This window comes from Acanthaster planci, linkage group LG01, assembly GCF_054643075.1.
Source record: "Acanthaster planci isolate LZ-2023a linkage group LG01, COTS_SCS, whole genome shotgun sequence".
NCBI classification, from domain to species: domain Eukaryota; kingdom Metazoa; phylum Echinodermata; class Asteroidea; order Valvatida; family Acanthasteridae; genus Acanthaster; species Acanthaster planci.
The window spans coordinates 33872777-33892635 of NC_141777.1; the positions used below are offsets into that span (position 1 = coordinate 33872777).

At 40.7% G+C, this 19859-nt stretch overlaps 1 protein-coding gene across 2 annotated transcripts in view; it reads right to left on the reverse strand.

Annotated features, from left to right (window-relative positions):
* LOC110987143 (uncharacterized) overlaps positions 1–19859 on the reverse strand; it is a 58639-nt gene continuing 38780 nt past the window's right edge. For both annotated transcript variants that reach the window (XM_022249613.2, XM_087139358.1), the window contains exons 3-7: positions 12422–12621; positions 10359–10521; positions 7198–7274; positions 6252–6343; positions 1–5504 (exon numbers count right to left, since the gene is read on the reverse strand). In XM_022249613.2, the coding sequence (XP_022105305.2) occupies positions 5318–5504; positions 6252–6343; positions 7198–7274; positions 10359–10521; positions 12422–12621 (719 nt within the window). In that variant the 3' untranslated portion in view covers positions 1–5317. The remainder of the gene's footprint in view (positions 5505–6251; positions 6344–7197; positions 7275–10358; positions 10522–12421; positions 12622–19859) is intronic.

Genomic DNA, 19859 nt, shown 5'->3' on the forward strand with positions numbered 1-19859 from the left:
TTTGAAGCATAGTATTTTAATAGTACATATTCTTTACATGTTTAATACATTCATTAGAACACTTCATAACTTCCATAATTAATTTATGTTGCAGTTTCCTAGGACAATGCCATTTTGTTATGAATCAAAATACAAGTTTACTCCAAGAAACAGTTATACAATTTACACGTAAAACCTAATTTACTTTCAAATCTTGCTTTGAACTATCGGACCAATAACAAAAGGGTGAGGAGCAATTTGTAAAAAATTCGTTTACCAACTTCTCACTTGAATCTCTAAAACGAATTCTATATTTGATAAAAAACCACATTCAAAGCTGATAATCTGGTTGAAAATTTATGAAAACATTCATCATTTTACACTACAACGACTGACTCTATACACTAAAATTGGTTTCCTCGTCAACTTCTTTTTAATTACCTAAGTAAACAATGGCCTGGTGTGACCTTGTAGCTCCTCCAAACTCTCAGTGGATTGTCACAGGTAATTTCAACTGTGTCACTAAATCATTTTGGGGTGATCTGAGGTTATAATTATTTTGCAGACAAGACCATCCCTGATTGCTTTTGGCAATGCAAGAATTTGACGGATTTATTACAAACGAGTATTTCGAGAAGATGCTCAAGGAATACGTGCTCTAGCAATGAAGCACAAAAGGAGCAATTTGCACAGAATTCTAGGGAGCTCCAGTGTAATAGAAACCATGGTTTGGGAGTAAAGGAATGCATCTGAGGATAGCTGGTGATGATTTGGGATGCAAAATTCCAATCTCTTCAATTACGTAAACTTGTTTGTTGAAAAAAGTAAATGGAAACACGCTTTCAAACTTTGTCTAAAGGAAGCAAGCTGTGTTGGTTTCCTCAAGATGGTTCCTGCTCATAACAAAACCAAAACCCTACAATGCCCCCAAATTCCTTGCTGCTGGATGCAGGAACTCCCAGACAAATAACTTCATTTTAAATCTTGAACATGCAAATGGCCTTCTTTCAATTAAGTATGGTAAAAGCCAATTACTGTTTAGTCGTATACCAAGCTCAAGTTTTCAATAACCACTTAAACTTCTTGAAGTTTGCAGCTGGGACCTGTGTATACTGAAATTAAGTCACTGATTTTGAGAAGACGAAAAAGTCTGGCTAGACAAGAATGTATCACCAGAAGGAATGTAGGAAACACTGGTTTTTCAGCTGACCCATGCTTGAGACACAATGTCTGTTCAAAAATTAGATGCTCTGCACGTAAGTATCCCACTGAAGAGACTCCTATGCACTCTCTGACTGCCGACATACCACCAACATTGAAGTGAAATGTTAAGGCTGAATTTTGGGTTACACATATTTTGAAACACAGTCACCCCAACTGAAGTGAGGAGCATATTTCTGATTCTGAAAATCTCAAGGCTGAGAATTGAAGCCCTTAAAAGAAAAACCCTAACCCTACCTCTACATGAAAAAAAGGGGGAAAAAAGAGCCATTGTGACCTTTTAGAGAAAAAAATGAAAGCACGTTTTACATGCAATTCTTCAATATCCTTGACTGTTTTACCCGAAACATGTTACATGATAAATCCGGCAAATGAATTTGTCACGCACATTAATATTTGGCATCAATTTCCCCATCAACACTGTTTCTGGATAGGGGAGGGTTACACATCCACATGTGACTACACTTGCTGCATTATAAAACCTTGATCAGTCTCTTTTGGAAATGAGCTTGACTACATTTTGAATACATCAACAGGAACTTGACCTATAAATCTTGTTGCAGGGTCTGCATATAGTACTACTCTCTCTTTCTACATGCAAAAGTCGGAAAACAAACACCACAAGGTTGTTAAATTGGCCAGGGCGGGTACAAAACAAAATCTATCCTTTCAGAAATACACCTTATCTTAGCTACTTGTGCCAAGTTGCATGAATGAAAGAAAAACAAACTTTTGCAACCACTGGTAACTTGGCAGGTGGCATGGCTGAAAGCTACACAAGACACTGATCTGTCTTACAGTTTTCCACAGAATTAAAAACGACAGAACAAAAGTGGCTTTAACAGGAAAACCTGCATACCAGCTTTCTGTGAGCTCTGTCAATTTTCAAAATATCCACTTCATCTAAAATGATGACAGGCTTGGGGTTTATTTTCAACTTTTAAGAAATAAATAAAATGTATTTAATAACCAAGGAAGCCTGCCCTGTCTTCAAGAAATCCATTAGTTAAGTGAACTTCACATTTGCATGAAGTTCTTCACTTGGGAACATTTGTTGTTCAATTGGCTTTTCTAGGGAGAGGCGCACACCCCCACTATGTAAACATCTTGTGACTAAAGAATATTTGGCTTATCTAACAGGAAAGTATTAGCAACAATTTCCTGTAGCACTTCAACACACGGTTTCAAACGTGTACACACACATGGATCCAATCTGTAACAACTGAAAGAAAATCACAGCACACAAATATTCTGCTCATCCAAAACAGGTCGTTAGCAACTGGGCCAATTGTAGAACCCGCACGGCTTGCACTAAGTCTCACCTGTATTCCATTGGGTAAACTGGAAACAACTGCTGCTTGGATTGAAAATTCAACAACTGCTGCTTGGATTGAAAATTCACCAGTCAATTTTTACAGCAATGTGCAAAAATTACTCCGAACCCCCCCCCGAAAAAAGATTTGCAGGATTTTGGAAAAGCCAGTCTCAGAAATTCACAATTTCCCCATTACAGGGGGATGCCCAAACAAGGTCATGCCTGGAGGTTGACAGTTAAAAACTATCTGTAATCATTACATGTACATCAATCAGACTTTTTTTCCATATTCTGTGCAAAAAATAGAGCAGGAAAGTGCATAGAAGAATACCAAAATATATCTCATGACTCTAACAGGGATGGTACCACACTACTGCAACATGAAAATCATTCTACTTTCCCAAGTGATCCTGTCATGTACCCTGACTTTACAACTCACTTCACACTCAATTTACATTTTATCTGTACATCATGTACTGTACAAATTTAAAGCCGATACTCATATATCTTTTATATATCTTACAAGTAATTTATACACTTTTTTCAATAACTTACAAATAGTGGCATCTAAGTTTGGTTTCACTCAAAAGCTCCTGTGCACCGAAAATGTCTAGGCAAAATTCAAAATCTCATATTGCCTATCACAAATTTTAATACATAGAACACAGGAAGAATTAACATCTTATTGGCTTCATATTTTGTAAGTGAGTTCCCAACAAAGACAGGCAAACACTTGAATGTGCAAATTATTTATAAATAAGTCACATGATGAACGCATGTATATCTGGAAAACTTTCAACAACAAAAGAAGACCTACTTACATGTACCACCAGTTACTTGCAATCAATTTACATCTATTTCAGGCACATCGCTAGACATGAGTTAATTGTTCAAGAAAATTAAAAAGCAAAAATAAACCATAACCTTTCCCCCGTACCTACAAACTGGAAATTCAAGGACACACACACACACAAATCAGGGGGTGCCTAAAGCCTTTGAGATTGCAAAACTTAATGCAAACCATCTGTCAACGAGAAACAACTTTGTCAAGCGAATGCCATGTTTTAGAAAACTCATAGATTCTTAAGACTTCAAATGAATTCTTAATAGGATATTTCCTTGTGGTTTGAAAAATGTATCTATTTCAGATATATATATTTTTTAAAATAGGGGAATTAATTTATCGGTGAAAGGTTGCACACAAGACCTACCTCTTTTACGCCCAGACACAGATGTAGCACCCAGCTAGTTATTAACCTCTAGATTAAAGCCAAGGGCCCATGTACACAGCAAACGGTAAAGAATATTCCGCTTGGTAAAAATAATATACAGTGGTTTCCTATAGACCTGTTCATATCTACAGTGAACAAACCATGCAATGGGACCACAAACCCATGGGTTTGGACCCCAGAGCAATTGTTTCTTAGATACCATACTCAGCTTATTTTGGCCAAATGGTCCCATTGGGTATAACGTCACCGACAGACTAGCATGGTTGAGGGCATCCTAGGATTGCCTTTGACTCTTTCCGTTAGGCGCTACTGTACTATGAAAAGTCAGTTGCATCATTATTTTGCAAACTGGGCCACTTTTCTCCTTGTGAGCATACTTGTATGCAAACTTTGTCCACCATCACTTTCCATCAATGCTCTTACTCATCTGTGTAAATGGCCTCAACGGTCATTTTACTACGAGAATCAGGTAAAAGGTAATAATAACATCGAGCCTTTGAAAGCAAAAGAAATAAAAACTTACAAAACATTTGCACTGGTCAGTCCTGAGTCTGTGAGTTTAAGCATATGGGCATATATACACATACTACGCTTAGTAATGGAGTACACACATTCACCTATAGTGACCTACTGACTGTGACTGATTCTAGGTAGGAAGTGGTACAATAGTCAAGGTAAACAGTTGGTCGTCCCATCTTTTTTGACAATTACTCAGGTTTCTGAAGCTACACACAACTCCACAAAAGGCACTGTGAGGAATTTTTTGATGTACGAGTCATTAAAAAAAAATCTCCCACCCTCATGTGAAAGATTCTCGATGTGATAAGATTTTCACCATTTTTTTCCCATTCTCAAATCATCAATTCTGAACAAACCAAGCATTCTGTCAATCATACACTCATCCACAAGGCAGATAGCCAGTGCTGCCTAACCACACCAACCACTAAGAGTGCCACACAAACTAGTAATGCGAGAGCTGTGTGACTAATATTCTGATGCATCATGGCCTATCCCCTACCCACACAGGACAAACAGCCCTCTCCATACACTATGAACTTAGCTCCAGATGTGCATGTCATACGCGCAAAAAACACCTGTAACTATTGTTAAGCATTTCGTTGCACACAACACTATTGTCTAAACAATAAGCACAAGATGGGAGGAGCAAACAGTTTAAATTCCATAAACAGCACAATGGGCAGGCTACCTACTTCCAACAGGATGGGGATACCACTGCGGAATATGTTCCAGAGCCATTCGACGGTGCCAACCTGGGAGGAACATATCTCAAAACGGGCAAATGACTAAAACACCATGCAGACATACCCCTCTGCAACAGGAATTTGTTGGGCTTTTACACAGGTGTTCTACCATGTGCATAGATTCCTGCACAGCCCACGGCTTTCTCCACCTTTCAAAAGTAACTGTCTTCCACTGGCGGGTGTTTGTTCACGATGGTTTAGAGATCCTGTCGGCAGTCTACTGGTGCTTCGGCATTTGAACGCAACTCTACCGTTTGCATCCATCCCGTTCTACTTCTACTCTAGAGCCACTCTCGCTGATGACATCATCATGTGGGGTTCTTCAGCACCCTCTTCTGTCGGAAGTCGTACACCTGCCGGCAAAAGAACACGTTCTCTGGGCTAACGTCGTCCGGCGGGAGACGGTACGACCATGGGTAGCTTTCAGGGTCTTCAGGCACACAAGGTCTGCCGGGGACGATTGCTTCCTTCTGTCTCTGCAGCTTGGCTCGGTATCTGTATCATGACAACAAAAGAGGAGCAAAACCAGTTCATCGACTGAGAAAAACTGATATGATGGTAGTTTGTACCACCGACAACAAAACAGCTTCAAAAAGAACCGCGAAAACAAAACACCACTCAAATCCCCCCCTCCCGTTCAGCAGTTGGTGACTCTGAAGATGGCCTTATCAAGGTGGGGATTTGGCTTGTGTTGATTGCGAGTTCTTGGAATGTGCATCGCGTACTCGCAATAAGCCATGTGTCTAAGAGTTCAACAGAATTCAAATTACATTTCACTTTGTAATAATGTGCTCGGGCTCAAACAGAAGCTGGAGGTTTCAGGGTTTTCATCAGCAAGGTTCTCTCCTCTGAGTAGCTTCTTTGGCAGGTGCTACATGTAAGCACCTTGCTCTTGGATCTCATCACGCAATGTCAGCAGTTACCTTTCTCTCCTTTTATACGGAGCCAAGTGACGCAAGAGTAGACTCCCGGTCTGCTCGAGAGTTTACTCCTGCCAACCCATAGACCTCTATCATGGGGCAGCCAAACTGAGGCTGAAGGAAACACAGTCTGATCCCTTTTATCAACATGTGAAGTTGTACTATTATTGCCAATGGGTCTACAGGGAACAAGACAGACAGGGCAGCATCATGGTAAAGGTCTATGGGTCATCCTCCCACCATATTTATGCATGGTACTGTTCTTGAGTCAACATGCTCAAAAGTACCCTGAGGATAGCATATACTCTATACATACTCTCACCTGGAGTACTCCGCTGGTGTAAGTACATAACACCTGTCCTCAATGCAGGCTACACTGTTGACATCCCAGTGACGACAGGCGAACAACTCACCCTGAAAGGTGACGATAGAATAAGAAATTATGCCCCCCTAATTTCTACTTCAGTTAAGGAGGATACTGTTCATTGTAAGACCATTCAAAGTGCACAGGATATATCCAGTATACACAAACAGATCTTACTCTAATCCAGCATGCAACTTGGACTTTGACAAAAACATGAGGACGTTCCAATCCCTACAAGACTTTGTACAGTGTTTTTCAATTTTCAATGGCATGAGTGGGAAGTGAAAAACAAGGAAATCAGCTGATCTGAGGAAAAGTTGCATGCCCGTTTAATGCATGGTACCCTCATACTAATGCTTGAAAAATTAATACTCTAGGGTGAAGTGACAGAAGGGGGGGTCCAAATACCTTGCTCATGAACAGCCTACGGATACAGTTAGATGTTAACTTAAGGTCGCTTGATCAGTGGGAGTCTAAAGGCAGGGACAAATGGAAAAGCTGATTCTAAGTACAAATAAAATGCATGTCAAGTAGAGATCTGTTGCTCCACATCATCTGCACTTGCAAACCACTATAAAGCATGTGTGTTCTTCCTCCGTTTTGTGGGTTAATCTGGCAGAAGGGATACAGTCAAATCCTTCACAAAATCCTTTATAAGTCCTGGCAAGTCCATCACAGATCATCGAGTCTTAAGCTAAGTCACAAGCTACAGCTATTCAAATGAACTGTAACAAAGACACTCTTTTGTCACTGTTCACCCTGTTACTTGTGACTGGTCTTGTGAAAGGACTTGCGATGGGACTTGTGATGGGCTCGACTGTAGCTCTTCCAGGTAGCGTCATCTACACCTCCAGCACAGTGCCCACAGAAGCACCATCACACAGGACCTTCAACTAAAGCCTACCTCCAGGTGGTGGGGTAATCTGCCGGCTTCTGTGTGCTCTGGTTGGTAATACCACAGAAGCGTCATCATTAGGTCTCCTGCAGGTACCAAAGAAAGAAGTTAATAGGTAGGTGGTATTTTACCTTCCCCTGTTGTAATATCTGACAACTTCTTGATGGCCTTTTTTTGATGGGTTTTTCCTGAATCCTCCAATCTTCAGACTGAAGTACCACTACTATACCGAGGTAAGTAATCATCACTTTTGAAGTCGAGTCCATCACAAGTCACCCAGTCATGAGCCAAGTCACTAGGCTAATCAATTGACAAGAGCATTCCTTTGTCTTTGTTCATTGTTCACTTACGACTGATGCTGTGAATGGACTTGTGACTACTGGACTTGTGATGGACTCAACTACAACACTGGAAATCATGACTGGGATTCACCTCCCTCAACCCTGAAAGATCCTCCAAATCATTCTTGAAATTTTGAAGGACAGGATGAATGCTGAACTTTGTTTGGATAAGCCCAAAACTTTCAGACTGCTTAAAATCCAAGCAGGATCCTTTGTTGAACTTTGTGCATGAACTTCATGAAAAACCACAAAATAAATACACGTATATATTTTGTTCTGCAGTAAATCAGGACCCGAGTGGTGCTTGCTTGCTGGGTGGGGTTTCCAGGTTACATTCCAATTTAGTCCATTTTCAGCAATACTTTCCTAATATATAAAGGTCAGAGACTGCTCACTGCTGATAGATTCGTAGTTGCCGGGATAACAGCTCACAGCCTGCTACATTATCAATAATGCTCTGAACTATTGGCATACATGTATCTAGATCCTTGTACTTTGCAGTTTGCATGTGTACCTATGTCTGATGTGATGCACATGCCTCATTGTTGAAAATGTGGCAAGGGATTCAGTGTACCCATGGCAAACCTTATTTTGCATCGGTGCTGAAGCTCAAAGCACGTTGCCATGCTTGGAGTTGGGTTTGATTGGTTGACTCGTTTCAAAATAAGATATATTTTTCTATTTTTAATACTGTATAATTTTACTGGGTTCAACATTGTGCAGGTAAGAAAAATCAGATGACAACTGACTCCAGCGAAGGAAAACTACATACAGAAATCACACACTAAAATCAAGATACTGAAATCCTTGTATGGAAAACCGCATGGGGATTCTAAAGTTGCATTCACAGTAAGAGAATTTGAGAAGACCGTAAGTACATGTACATCTGTCTCCTTGTCATAAGAGACAAACAAATGCTGATCAAGTTCCTTTCCACTTGTAAGACCTCCACGTGTGAATATTGAGTAGTGATGGGCGGTTCCAGAATTCTCAGAGCCGGTTCCGGCTCCAGCTAAGAACCGCGATTCCGAGTTAGAACCGGCTCCCAAAGATATAAAGAAAAACGTAAGGGTTAATAGAACACAATAAAAATATGTCGCTGCCTCATCACACCGGTGCCACTCCCGAACGGCACAACAGACTGGCTTTTGGTCTTAGGTGGGCTTTACGATTATCCACAGTGGGTTTTTTAAATTTTATGTTTGCCTCTTTGTAGACTAGTCATGGCCGGAATAAATCTACAACATGTATGTACAACCATGATACAACTCAGCACTGCTTCCTCCTGCACTAGTTTCCACTCTACGTCCATGTATAAAAATACTCCAATCAGAACAACAACCAATTCGCCGTTGCAAGTTCATGTAACTTTACCCATCATACAAATGGAATCGTCAACTATGCCGTGGAACTTCATGTATGGACTGGATCAAGTGTACTTATTGAACATGTGCCAACGTTTTGTAAATGGCCATGGACCATGTATAAACTGGTCATTCGTCCACTATCTTGTAAGCTATGCCGTTGCCCAGGTCCATGCATAGAACTGGCTCTGAAGTGAGAAGTTGAGAACCGAGACCCTTGCTGGTGCATAAGTTCGGGCAACGGCTAGGCTATTTTTTAACCATGTGACGATTTTGCCTGGTGTCATACATGTATATGCGGAAAGTACAACATGTCACACGCAAGTACCAGGCAAAATTCACCAACGTTGAAGTCACAGCCACATGCAAAACAGTCTGCGAGCTTCATGGCTTCCGGCCATGCGGGAGCGGCAGTGACTCGGATTCGATGTTTGGAGTTGTCACTCAAAGGCGCTGGGACTCGGGTTTGATGTTTGGAGTCGGCTCTTTGAATGTAGAACCGCCAATGGTGGGTACCTGGTTCTTCACAAAAGCAGAGCTGCCGATTCTGATTTTCTTTTGGAACCGTGGTTCCACTCAGAACCGGGAGTACCGCTCAAGCCTAATACTGAGGGCCTTTTCTCCATGCTAATGAGCCAACCCCACACATAATTTATGATAGAGATGTGGATGCCGGATTCGTTTTTCCTCATTTGCTTGATAACTCTGGACTGGAAACTATTTATTATGAATGAAAGGTACCTGTGTACAACTTGCAGGTAAGCTTTCCTTTTTGTTATTTTCAACATATTAAATTATTTTCAATATAATAAATAATTCAAGGTTTAAAAGGACACACTGGATAATCCAATATATCAGCTGTTGTGATTGTATTTGTCCAACACAGGTCATGCTTGACAGTATCCTTGTGGGAGATTGAGGTCAGCATAAAGCTGGCATTAAGCCAAGCAATTTACACATACACAGGAAACTCTCATCAACATGACGTTAACCCGAGGTCTTTTATATTCTAGCAGTCTCAGCAATCTTTCTTATCTGGTGCAAAGCAAACACAGTTTCTGTGAAATGCTTATGCAATCAGCATTGTTCTACAGGGAAACCTCTACAAAAACACCTATCCTCATTCATACAAATGTTTCCTAAAAATGGGGGTGATAGCAGTACACAGTTAAGCTGGAATGAGGTTCTGCGTATGGAAGGAGAAAGTCGTGGAAATGAAATCTATTTTTCTGTAGAGTGTTTTGTTAACCACAACTGGACTTAAATGTGCCAGGTAATCTAATCCAGTAGGCTGGGGTTGGACTAGCCCGGATCATACTCCCTTGCATTGCAACAAAATGCAGCAGGGAGTCAGCACCATGAAGTTTATGGATAAGTTTAATGTGAGCACACAGGCAAGCAACAGTTGTGGACCCAACTTGCGCCATGACCCCTAGTCAAATGGTAACTTTGCTGGAGTCTATACCTGAGTCGGGCTCTTCCCAGAGAGAGGCCACCTTAGCCACGTAGGCCGGCTCCTTCCTGCGATTGGCCGCTGCCCGCAGTAGGACACAGTCTTGCGTGCGGATCTCATCATCCTTGCGTCGGATTGCATTGTAACAGTGGCGATACTCGCGCACTGCATCATTCTACAGTGCACAGATAAATTATTTTAAAGAAACACACTGTCAACAAAATTACAATGCTCTTTGGGGAATTCTTCAAGGCTTCATAGTGGATGACATGTCAAAGAAGGAAAAACTACAGCGATACTTTTTCTTTTGCCAAGCTGTAGAGGAAGAGGTGCGAAACTGGAAAGCCCCCAAAATATAATGTAACTGTCAAAGCAAGCCTGTAACTGCATAACTTATAGACAGATAGCATGAACATGTAGGATGAGTACCCCATGTACCCAAGTGTTTAAATCCCCTTTCCCCGTCATTCTGCTCACAGGGAAATGCACCTGTCTCAAGGAGACTACCATATGTAGGTGTATATGTGCTACTGCCTGCAGTGTGGGCAGCAAACAGCAGTGTCAACAACATTAAATGTCACCTCAGTTTGTGGTTGTTCCTCAAAATGTCAAATGCTCTCATTTATAATTGTACACATCAACGCGTTAGGTGGAGCACACCTCCTACTCTATGCCTAACCCTGTAACAGTGCTGGACTTCCTACTTTCCAAATCCTCCCCCCCTACATAAATGAAAGATTTTGAAGGATTGAGGTTGTATGGGAAATAAGAGGTGCAGCTGAGTTTGAAGGATGTAGTGTGTCAAGGTCTAATGCTCAGCCATGCACAGATACAGGTCCAGATTGTGAACAAAGTCATATTGAAAGGAATTGCCGGAGGATCATGCAGGACTGACCGAGGCATTGGCCATCCTTCCATGGAACACATGCAAGAAGTGAAGGAAGATTTTGGAAAATTGAGGTTGTACCTGGGCTTGGACGATATTGTACTCTTTACTGGTACACGTATTTTGGGGTATTTGTGAAACAATACTGTGAAATTTTATATAACAGGTTTTGCCCTTACCCAACGTATATTAATAAGCACTGTATGCTCAGTGCTTGTCCGAGAGCTTGCGAAAAAACCTCACAAGCTTACTCGGGTGGGACTCTGAGCATACAGTGCTTATTAATATACGTTGGGTAAGGGCAAAACCTGTTATATAAAATTAACATCTCCCCAACGCAAAAATACATCTTGAAAATAGTTCGCGGTACCCGCTGCTTCATTTGACTCGGACCGGCCAGCCGACCCCGGCAAGCTCGGTGGTCGAGTGGTTAAGACATCTGCACTAGTAAGCAGGAGGTCGTGGGTTCGAGTCCCACCCGAGTAAGCTTGTGAGGTTTTTTCGCAAGCTCTCGGACAAGCACTGAGCATACAGTGCTTATTAATATACGTTGGGTAAGGGCAAAACCTGTTATATAAAATTAACATCTCCCCAACGCAAAAAAAATACATCTTGAAAATACTGTGAAATTTACTAATATCGTGAAGCAAAGTGTGGAATTGCGTATGACAACAAAAACCAAAGACAATAAGCCAACATTCACTGGGAATGCAAAACAAAGGTAGTTGTGAACGTGGCAAGACTTCTAAACTTGGCTGGTAGGTTGGCAGCTGTTTCTGTTTCATTTGAAGTTGAGCTGGACAATGTCTCATCTCCCTGAGTAAGTGACGATGCAGACATGACAATGGATGACTCCAACCACACAAAATGGAATGAAATATGTGGAAAATTGATGGTTGTCCTTTTTTTCAAAAGGGTTCTGCATATATTTGAATGAATTAGCAATAATACTACAGTATTAGAATTCCATACACAGCTTGCTGGTACGTGTATTTTGGTATTTATGGATCAACAGTTGGTACTTTTCAGTAGCGAAAAAAACCACACACTATTTAGTAATACCCAAATACCGTCCAAGCGTAGTTGTGCCAAATTTTCACAGGGAGGCAGTCAAAGGATTTTACAGGACTGTGAAATTGTATGTGAGTAAAAACGTCTTAGTAGTTAGAGGTCATGAAGATGGACTCACCCTCAGAACCACAGGTTTGAGTATGGGCTCTCCGACGCCCCTCCAGCCGTTGGTGGTCTTCCGTCGACCCCCCTTGCCCAGCTTCAGGTTGCTCTGGTTTAAGATCTTCTTAGGAATGCGTGATTTGGGTTGCAGGTGGTTGGTGGGCAGGATCTGGGCTTGCAGATTAGGTGGGGCTAGCAAAGGTGGAATCATCCCATCTGAAAAGGCCAAAAGATTAGATGAAAGACTCCAATTATTTCACCAGCACAGTGGATTAAAACCCTACATGCACTTGACCTAGACATCAGTGAATACTGTCAGTTTATTTTCACTCACATCAATTAAAACAATTTATAAAGGCTCTGGAACTTATTTAGAGTCCTCATGGGTTTTCAATTTGGCTACAGAAAGACATTTTTGCAATATATGCAATGGCACAAGCGCATTATTACTGATCTCGTGGATGACAGCGCACTCTATTGACAGTTATTTAAAATTCTGGAAAGAGCATGCACGCACCCCGTGGCTACCGCAGTTTGGGAAAATATCTGTGATCGTTTTTAAGAGATGATCACCTCGGTTTGGAAGTGACATCATTTGTGCATTTGTATTTCATTGCAACAAAACTGGAAAGGAATGGGGAAATGATGAAAAGAAATCATGTGACTTCATTTCACTTTCATTTAATGTTCTTTGAATTTATTGCATTTTAAAAATAAAATGATGTTTTTCTTTATTTGAGAGGTATCACTTCAATAAAGCAAGTTCCTCACCTGGTCTGGGTCCCTCTTTCTTTAAGCATTTTAATCATTGGACGTATGAAGTAATCTGAAAACTGAACAAGTTGCCTTTTCCCAGTGACTCTATTTCCCATTCAATCATGTTTTTCAATTCTTCCTAAAGAAGTAATATTCATTGGGAGACTGTTCCCTCAATGCGTTCTGAACCTGAGAGGTCAGGGTATGGAATTATGTATATATTTTGCTGGCAATCTCAATGAAATTGGCCTCTTTTGTTCAATCCATGATTTTCCTTTCAATTTTCTTTCAGTTATCTTCCAGTTCAAGTTGAAATACATCTTGTTTCTGTCCATGGAGGTACCTGTAATGCCTTTGTGTTCTGTCATGATTTTTTTTTCTGCAAAAAAACCATAATTTTATTTTTCAGTATCACATATTTCTCAGAATTCTTTGTCAAAAATTTTTAATCAACATTTCCATAGAAATAAAACCACACAAAATGTGTTGAACTATTTCAAAATTGAGGAGCTGAGTTCCAAATCAGATGTCATATTTGGCCAATCACTAGGCGCTTTGAAAAACACTCTTATCAGCTACTCCAGGCCATGACACAACACCGAGTCTGAGATACGCCACGAGCAGGTAGAAATGTCATCGTTTGGCTTGTTTACATAACTGGTGCAAAAAATATCTAGTCACCCTCCAGCGTTCGTCGGGATCGACAATCGACATTACCCCTGACAAAAAGCCACATTTCTTTCAACTACTTTTCAGTTTAAATTCCACCTAAGCTGTGTTTACCCCCAAATTACGACTGACCTTCGCACACAAAGTCCACAAAATTACAACAAAGTCGATGGTATTCGAGCAAATGCGATGACACATCGCGCTAGGCCCGACATCATCGGCAGCAACCACATTCAAAATTCTCGCCATGTCTGAACAATAGAGGGCGCTGTTCATTGTGCTCGAAACAACGTCAAATCCTGTGTGGCGACGGCTTTTAAACTGATTTTTTGGGTACAATGATGTATTGCGCGACTTTTCTGCTTGATTATATTTGTAGCCAATTAATCAGTCAACCAAATTATGAATAAACTGGACAATTTTGCCCAGGCCGTTTATGGCCAAATGTAAAAATGCATCAACAAACAAACGTAGATGTATATTTTTCTTGTTTGGTACTTTTCATAGTTTACTGTAAAAGGTAAGTGCGAATTTCTGCACTCCATTCATTTTTTTCGAAAGCAATTTTATATCAGCTGAAAGAGTGTCTAACAAGGTACAAAATGATGCAAAGGTTTCTATCTGAAGATATAATTTGGTTTTGAAAAGCAGGGTTATTGTTGACATTGTTTTCAACTATGATAAGTCTACCTTTCTTCAAAAAAACTGAGGTGCGTACTTTTGTGGAAGATACAGTAAAATTATTAAAAATCAAAATAATTTTTAGTGAACATTATCTCATTAGATACTAGTGAACTGATTAAAAGCTTAATATCAAAGGGGAAAATTTTTTTTTAAATGTCTGGGTCTTAAACCACTGTGACTTTTCATTAAAAATGCACTGTAGATGCGTAGAAAATCAGTCTCTGTCCACCTGTGAATTAAAAACAAATTGAAACTGTCGGAATGAATCAAACTGTATTGCCCTCAGAGGATATTGTTAAGATCCTGTGTATACATTAAGATTGCTAATCTGCATGTAATCAAGCCTGAAACTACTGATTTTGTTATCAGCTTTCAACTTCATATTAAACGGCAATGACTCCAAGCTTGCACAGGATCTAAAAGCAGGCAGTAACATTTGAATGTTGTTGATTTGCAATTTCATTGCGAGGGACACTTGCATATGTCAGTTTCCATGTCTGTGACTGAAACTGAAATTTGAGAAGACTTTAACGATGGTCACATATCATGCTGTATGGTGTGTACATGTACATGTAAGAAGTAGCCTCTAGAATTATCCACGGGTTTTAAACTGATCAAATGCATAATTAGGAGACAAAAGCTTATAATGTGACTGTTGCAGTAAAACAAGACCCAGTCGGTCAGGGTCAGACCACAGTCGGAGCAGACATGCAATCATCCAGTCTTGTAGCTGAAACCAAGTTCTCCAAAGTCCATTTCACGTCCTCACAAGTCCAACACATGCCATCAAAACGGCATCAAACCTACTCGTCTCAAGTAACATGCCACTCAAACTGAAGCACTTGAAGTACCCCCTCAAAGAAGAAAAATGGCTGGTGGGAGAAATGACAACTTGGCGCACGGCACAAACGCAACGACTGTACAGTACATTTTGACAGAAATTGTTCACTGACTAAGTGCATCTCATGCCAAACACACATAAACCAGGGTGGGCATGCAAGTAGCCAGCTCCAACCACAGGGCATCTTTCTTGCTCAAGACATGTAATGCCATCTCTTGCTCCTGCACAGAGCAGACGCTGCACGCATTTGTGTGTCATTAACCCCCCTCCCCCATGGCCTGGCCGGTAATTTGAATTCAAATTTGAATTGGATGTGACTGTTCGACATTGCAATGATCCTTTCATCCTTTACCACTGGGAGTGGAAGCACCAGGCTAAAAAATGTTGAGATTATGCTGCACAATGAGGATTGATTTACATGTGCACCACCTTTGCCTCCATAGCATTACACACACACTTGGCAAAATTCATTTGAGGTCCAGCAACCGGCCATTGGTAGCCCGTTTTTATCTAACCAAATCAAGACGTTGCTCAGCCTAGCGCCTCAGTACATTTGTGTGCTTAGTGGCTTGATAAAATTGTCCCCCAGAGCCTCCTGGGTAGTAATGAATGTACGGCTAAATAAAGACTACATGTAGCCTAATCACTGACGCATTGCCAGTCAATAATTATGTGTATTCATGCCATGGCTGATGAACGGCAAATGTGCCTCAAGGTAAAGATTTTTCAGTCTCCATGCCCACTCACATTATATGTACATTATGTGGATTACGGCACACGTGCATGCATATTTACTCCAGTTTGAAATTATTAAGGGGGAAATATTCCAGGCTTAACCACTACAGTCTTGAATACACAAGGTAATCAATATGAAACTACCCCTGTCATAAACCTTGGTTTTCTTGTGACTTTTTTTTTCTTGGAGGATAGTGCTGATGACAGAAGTTAAGACCCACAAACATACCATCTAGCTACTACAGTGTACAGCAAAAATGCTGATCTACCATGTACATGTACTATAAGCATACCTTGGCACCGTAGTTGAGAAGACTACCGGTCCAAATGACAAAACACAGATAATAAGATGTTGTGAGGACCATCAATTTGGGTCCTGGACTTCCTGACAAAGGAAACTGTATGCCACTGCAGAAACAGCCTGAACGTTTAAGTCTCCCATGAATACGGTATGTTCCTAACCGTTTTTTTTTTATGCAAATTATAATCTGCTGTAATGTGAAGACAACAGGCTGTCAAACACAGAATGATTTAACCTGCAAAATGTGCATATACATCATCACTCACCAGTGATGCGTTGTATCACCTTAGCTCTATGGTAAAGGTATTAAGTAACTAACATCACTATGTGTAGTGTTTGAATCCCATCTGGGGATCAATTTTTCAAATTACAAGTACATTGTTTATTTTTGTATACATTTAATCATAAACATTTCCAGACCTCTTTGCGTATTACATTCCCGCATTTCATACATGTGCAACTTAATGTGCACATGTGCCGTACGTATTCACATGAACACGCAGCAGGACGTTCCATCATTTCTTCAAGTAGACATGTACATGAACGCACATGCAGGTCCATAAATATAACATGTACATGCAGGCCTACAGTACACATGTTTACAACACGAGAAGTACAGGTACTATACATGTATTGCAATTTGCATACATGTACATTTCATATGAGTGTACACGAAAAATAGCCATGCACATCCAAGCTACATGTATGCCTACATGCACATGGACATTCTTCTCAGAACTAGACATTCTGTGAATATTTATCACCGTTTCAGAAGTCTCTGTGTATAATTCCTTAAGCACTCACTGCACCTGATCTAGATTTCAAGATCTCAGGAAAGCAAAATTGAAAGGATTCTTGCAACATTTCTTCCCCAACCGTCAGCTTGTTGCCAATGCCAAAGTCCCGAACAAGCCACTCATGAGTGAAAATTAAATCATGTCTGACATCCCGATTCTATTATCAGTATTACATGTAAAAGCACTCACAGTTGAATTCCCACGTGAACATAACGGTACCACCCTACATGTACGTGTACATAATGCATGAACAAGCTAATGCAGCACGTTTTATCCATTTCTTGGTGTGACCTGTGTGTACATGTACGGTACCTGTTCATGGTGCTGATTTCCAACTAGAGTTTGTGTAACATCACTGAGAAACTCGACGGTTGAACTTTTCAGGGTACAATCCACTAATTCAAGCCCCATTGAAAACTGTGTAAAATCAGCACTGTTCAGGGCCCAATAGCATGCACGCCAACATCCCTGAGATTTCTGAAACACAAATGAAATTCTTGTCTGGTCACTTATCTTTCAATTTCTTTTCAATTTTTTTTTGGGTTGGTGGAGGACACCGTACTTTTACTTTGTCGAAAGAAATGTAAAAATGGAGCTTTGCAACACCTGCTAAACAAGAGGTACATGTTGTTGACAATGTTAAACTGGAAGTACATGTACATGTCTATGTACATGTAACTAATCAATGAAACACAGCACTTGGTTATTTTTCTTAAACAAAATAAATGGGATGTTGTCATGTCATATAAAACAGTTTTTTGTGGATCTAGATGAATCTTGTGTGCCAGCCAACAGTGCCCAAAGTAGTTATGCGTGTATGTGTGCCTTGGCCTCGGAGACTGTGGCCTTGGCCTTGAATGGCAGTGACTCTGTCTTGGCCTTGGAGACCCCGGACTTGAACTTGGACTCAAAGGTTGTGGACTCGACTCCAACACTGGAAATGAGTGATGAATTGGTGAACCTTATGGTACCTGCTTCTCAATTAACTTATACAATCATGCATGACTACATATTGAAAGGGGTCACATTGTACATCACAGGCCACAAATGTGTCATCAGCGAAGGATGTACCGTACAGTACATGCATGTACATGTAACGGTACGCTAGAAGTAATAGACCCCACAGATACCGGCACGTACATACAGCGTGCATGCATTGGAGTGTCCATTTACAAAACCTCGCTTCGGAAATTCTCATAACTTGTGTCACCAACGGACCTTATTCATAAAGGCAGCCATTTTTGATCATGCTCCCCGAATGCACTGAAAGCTGTTCAATGGAATGGGCTGTGCTGCCAGACTATTTAAGTTTCCATGCCTCACTTTTAGTTGTTTTTGTCAATGTTGCTTAAAACATTAAAGATTTCAAATTATTCATCTTCCTACCAGTACCAGTACATGTAAATAAAATTAACAGGAAGGATCTTTTTTTCCATTGCTCTCAATCTTATTCTTAGGTTCACCTCACTTTCAATTTAATATGGCTGACTAGTGATGTGCATGTAGGGGTACACTGTACGGTACAATGCATCACAGGGTCTCGAACAATCATCACTGAGGTGCAGGTGGTCCTACTGAACCCCGAATGTCAAACTACATTGATGAAGCAACACTGTTCCTAAATATAGACCAGCACCACGTGCTTAATTCATTTGCATTCACAGTGCACACACAAACAACTGCACACTGTACTTTTCATGGACAGCTGGCCCTCTGCTACCGAATCAAAAAACGAGTGGTGCACATGTCCATGTGTGGGCCCTGCATGTTGTGTACAGTAAGTTTGAGTACGACTGAAGTGCGCATAGATGGGAAAACAGTGCTACAATAGACATTGATTCCCACTTTGTCCTCACTTAGCGTGTATCAAAAATACAATGGGGAAATGCCACTCTGCTCATGAACAAATCAATTCAAGCCAGTCCGTGTATATGTACATGTACACCCAATTTTATCTACCTCCATGTACATGTACATGCTCATGTTAATGGTACGAAATTTTACGTACTGGTGCACGTGTTCAGTAGTCGTGGAGAACTAACATGCACTCTGCATTGTACAATGTACATGTATGAGGTCCGTATCGTAAGTCTGACGCCTCATAAGTCCGATGCCTCAAAAGTCGAAAATTTCAGACTTACGAGGCATCTGACTAATGATTCGTAGGATCTACCAGTATAGGCCAAAATAAACAAATAAACAATCATCAGACATTTGAGGCGTCAGACTTACATGTACATACATGTATGTACAGACTTTTTTTAAGGCATTTTTCGGACTTATTGAGGCATCGGACCTACATGTATGAGGCGTCGGACTTACGAACTGACCCCATATGATGGGCACCAAAAAGGCTAAAGTCTCTACAACTCAATCCAGATGATCTGGCCAACAAAACCACTCCTACTGTAGGGATACTATACGTAGCTGGTTGTAGAGGTGCATTGATACTGGCACATACCGGTATGTGTACAAAGGTGTCGGCCCTCCATGTTTTCACTTTAAAAAGGGCCACGGAGAAAGCAAATGCAAGGTTTTTGCTCTTTTTGATGGTCCATCATTTGTGAGTTACGGTACATGTTTGCCCTCTGTGTAAAGGGCCTGTGCTTTGTGGGCAAGAGTTTTTAAAGGTAAAGCATCATTGGTCGAATCTTACTGTACATATAAATAA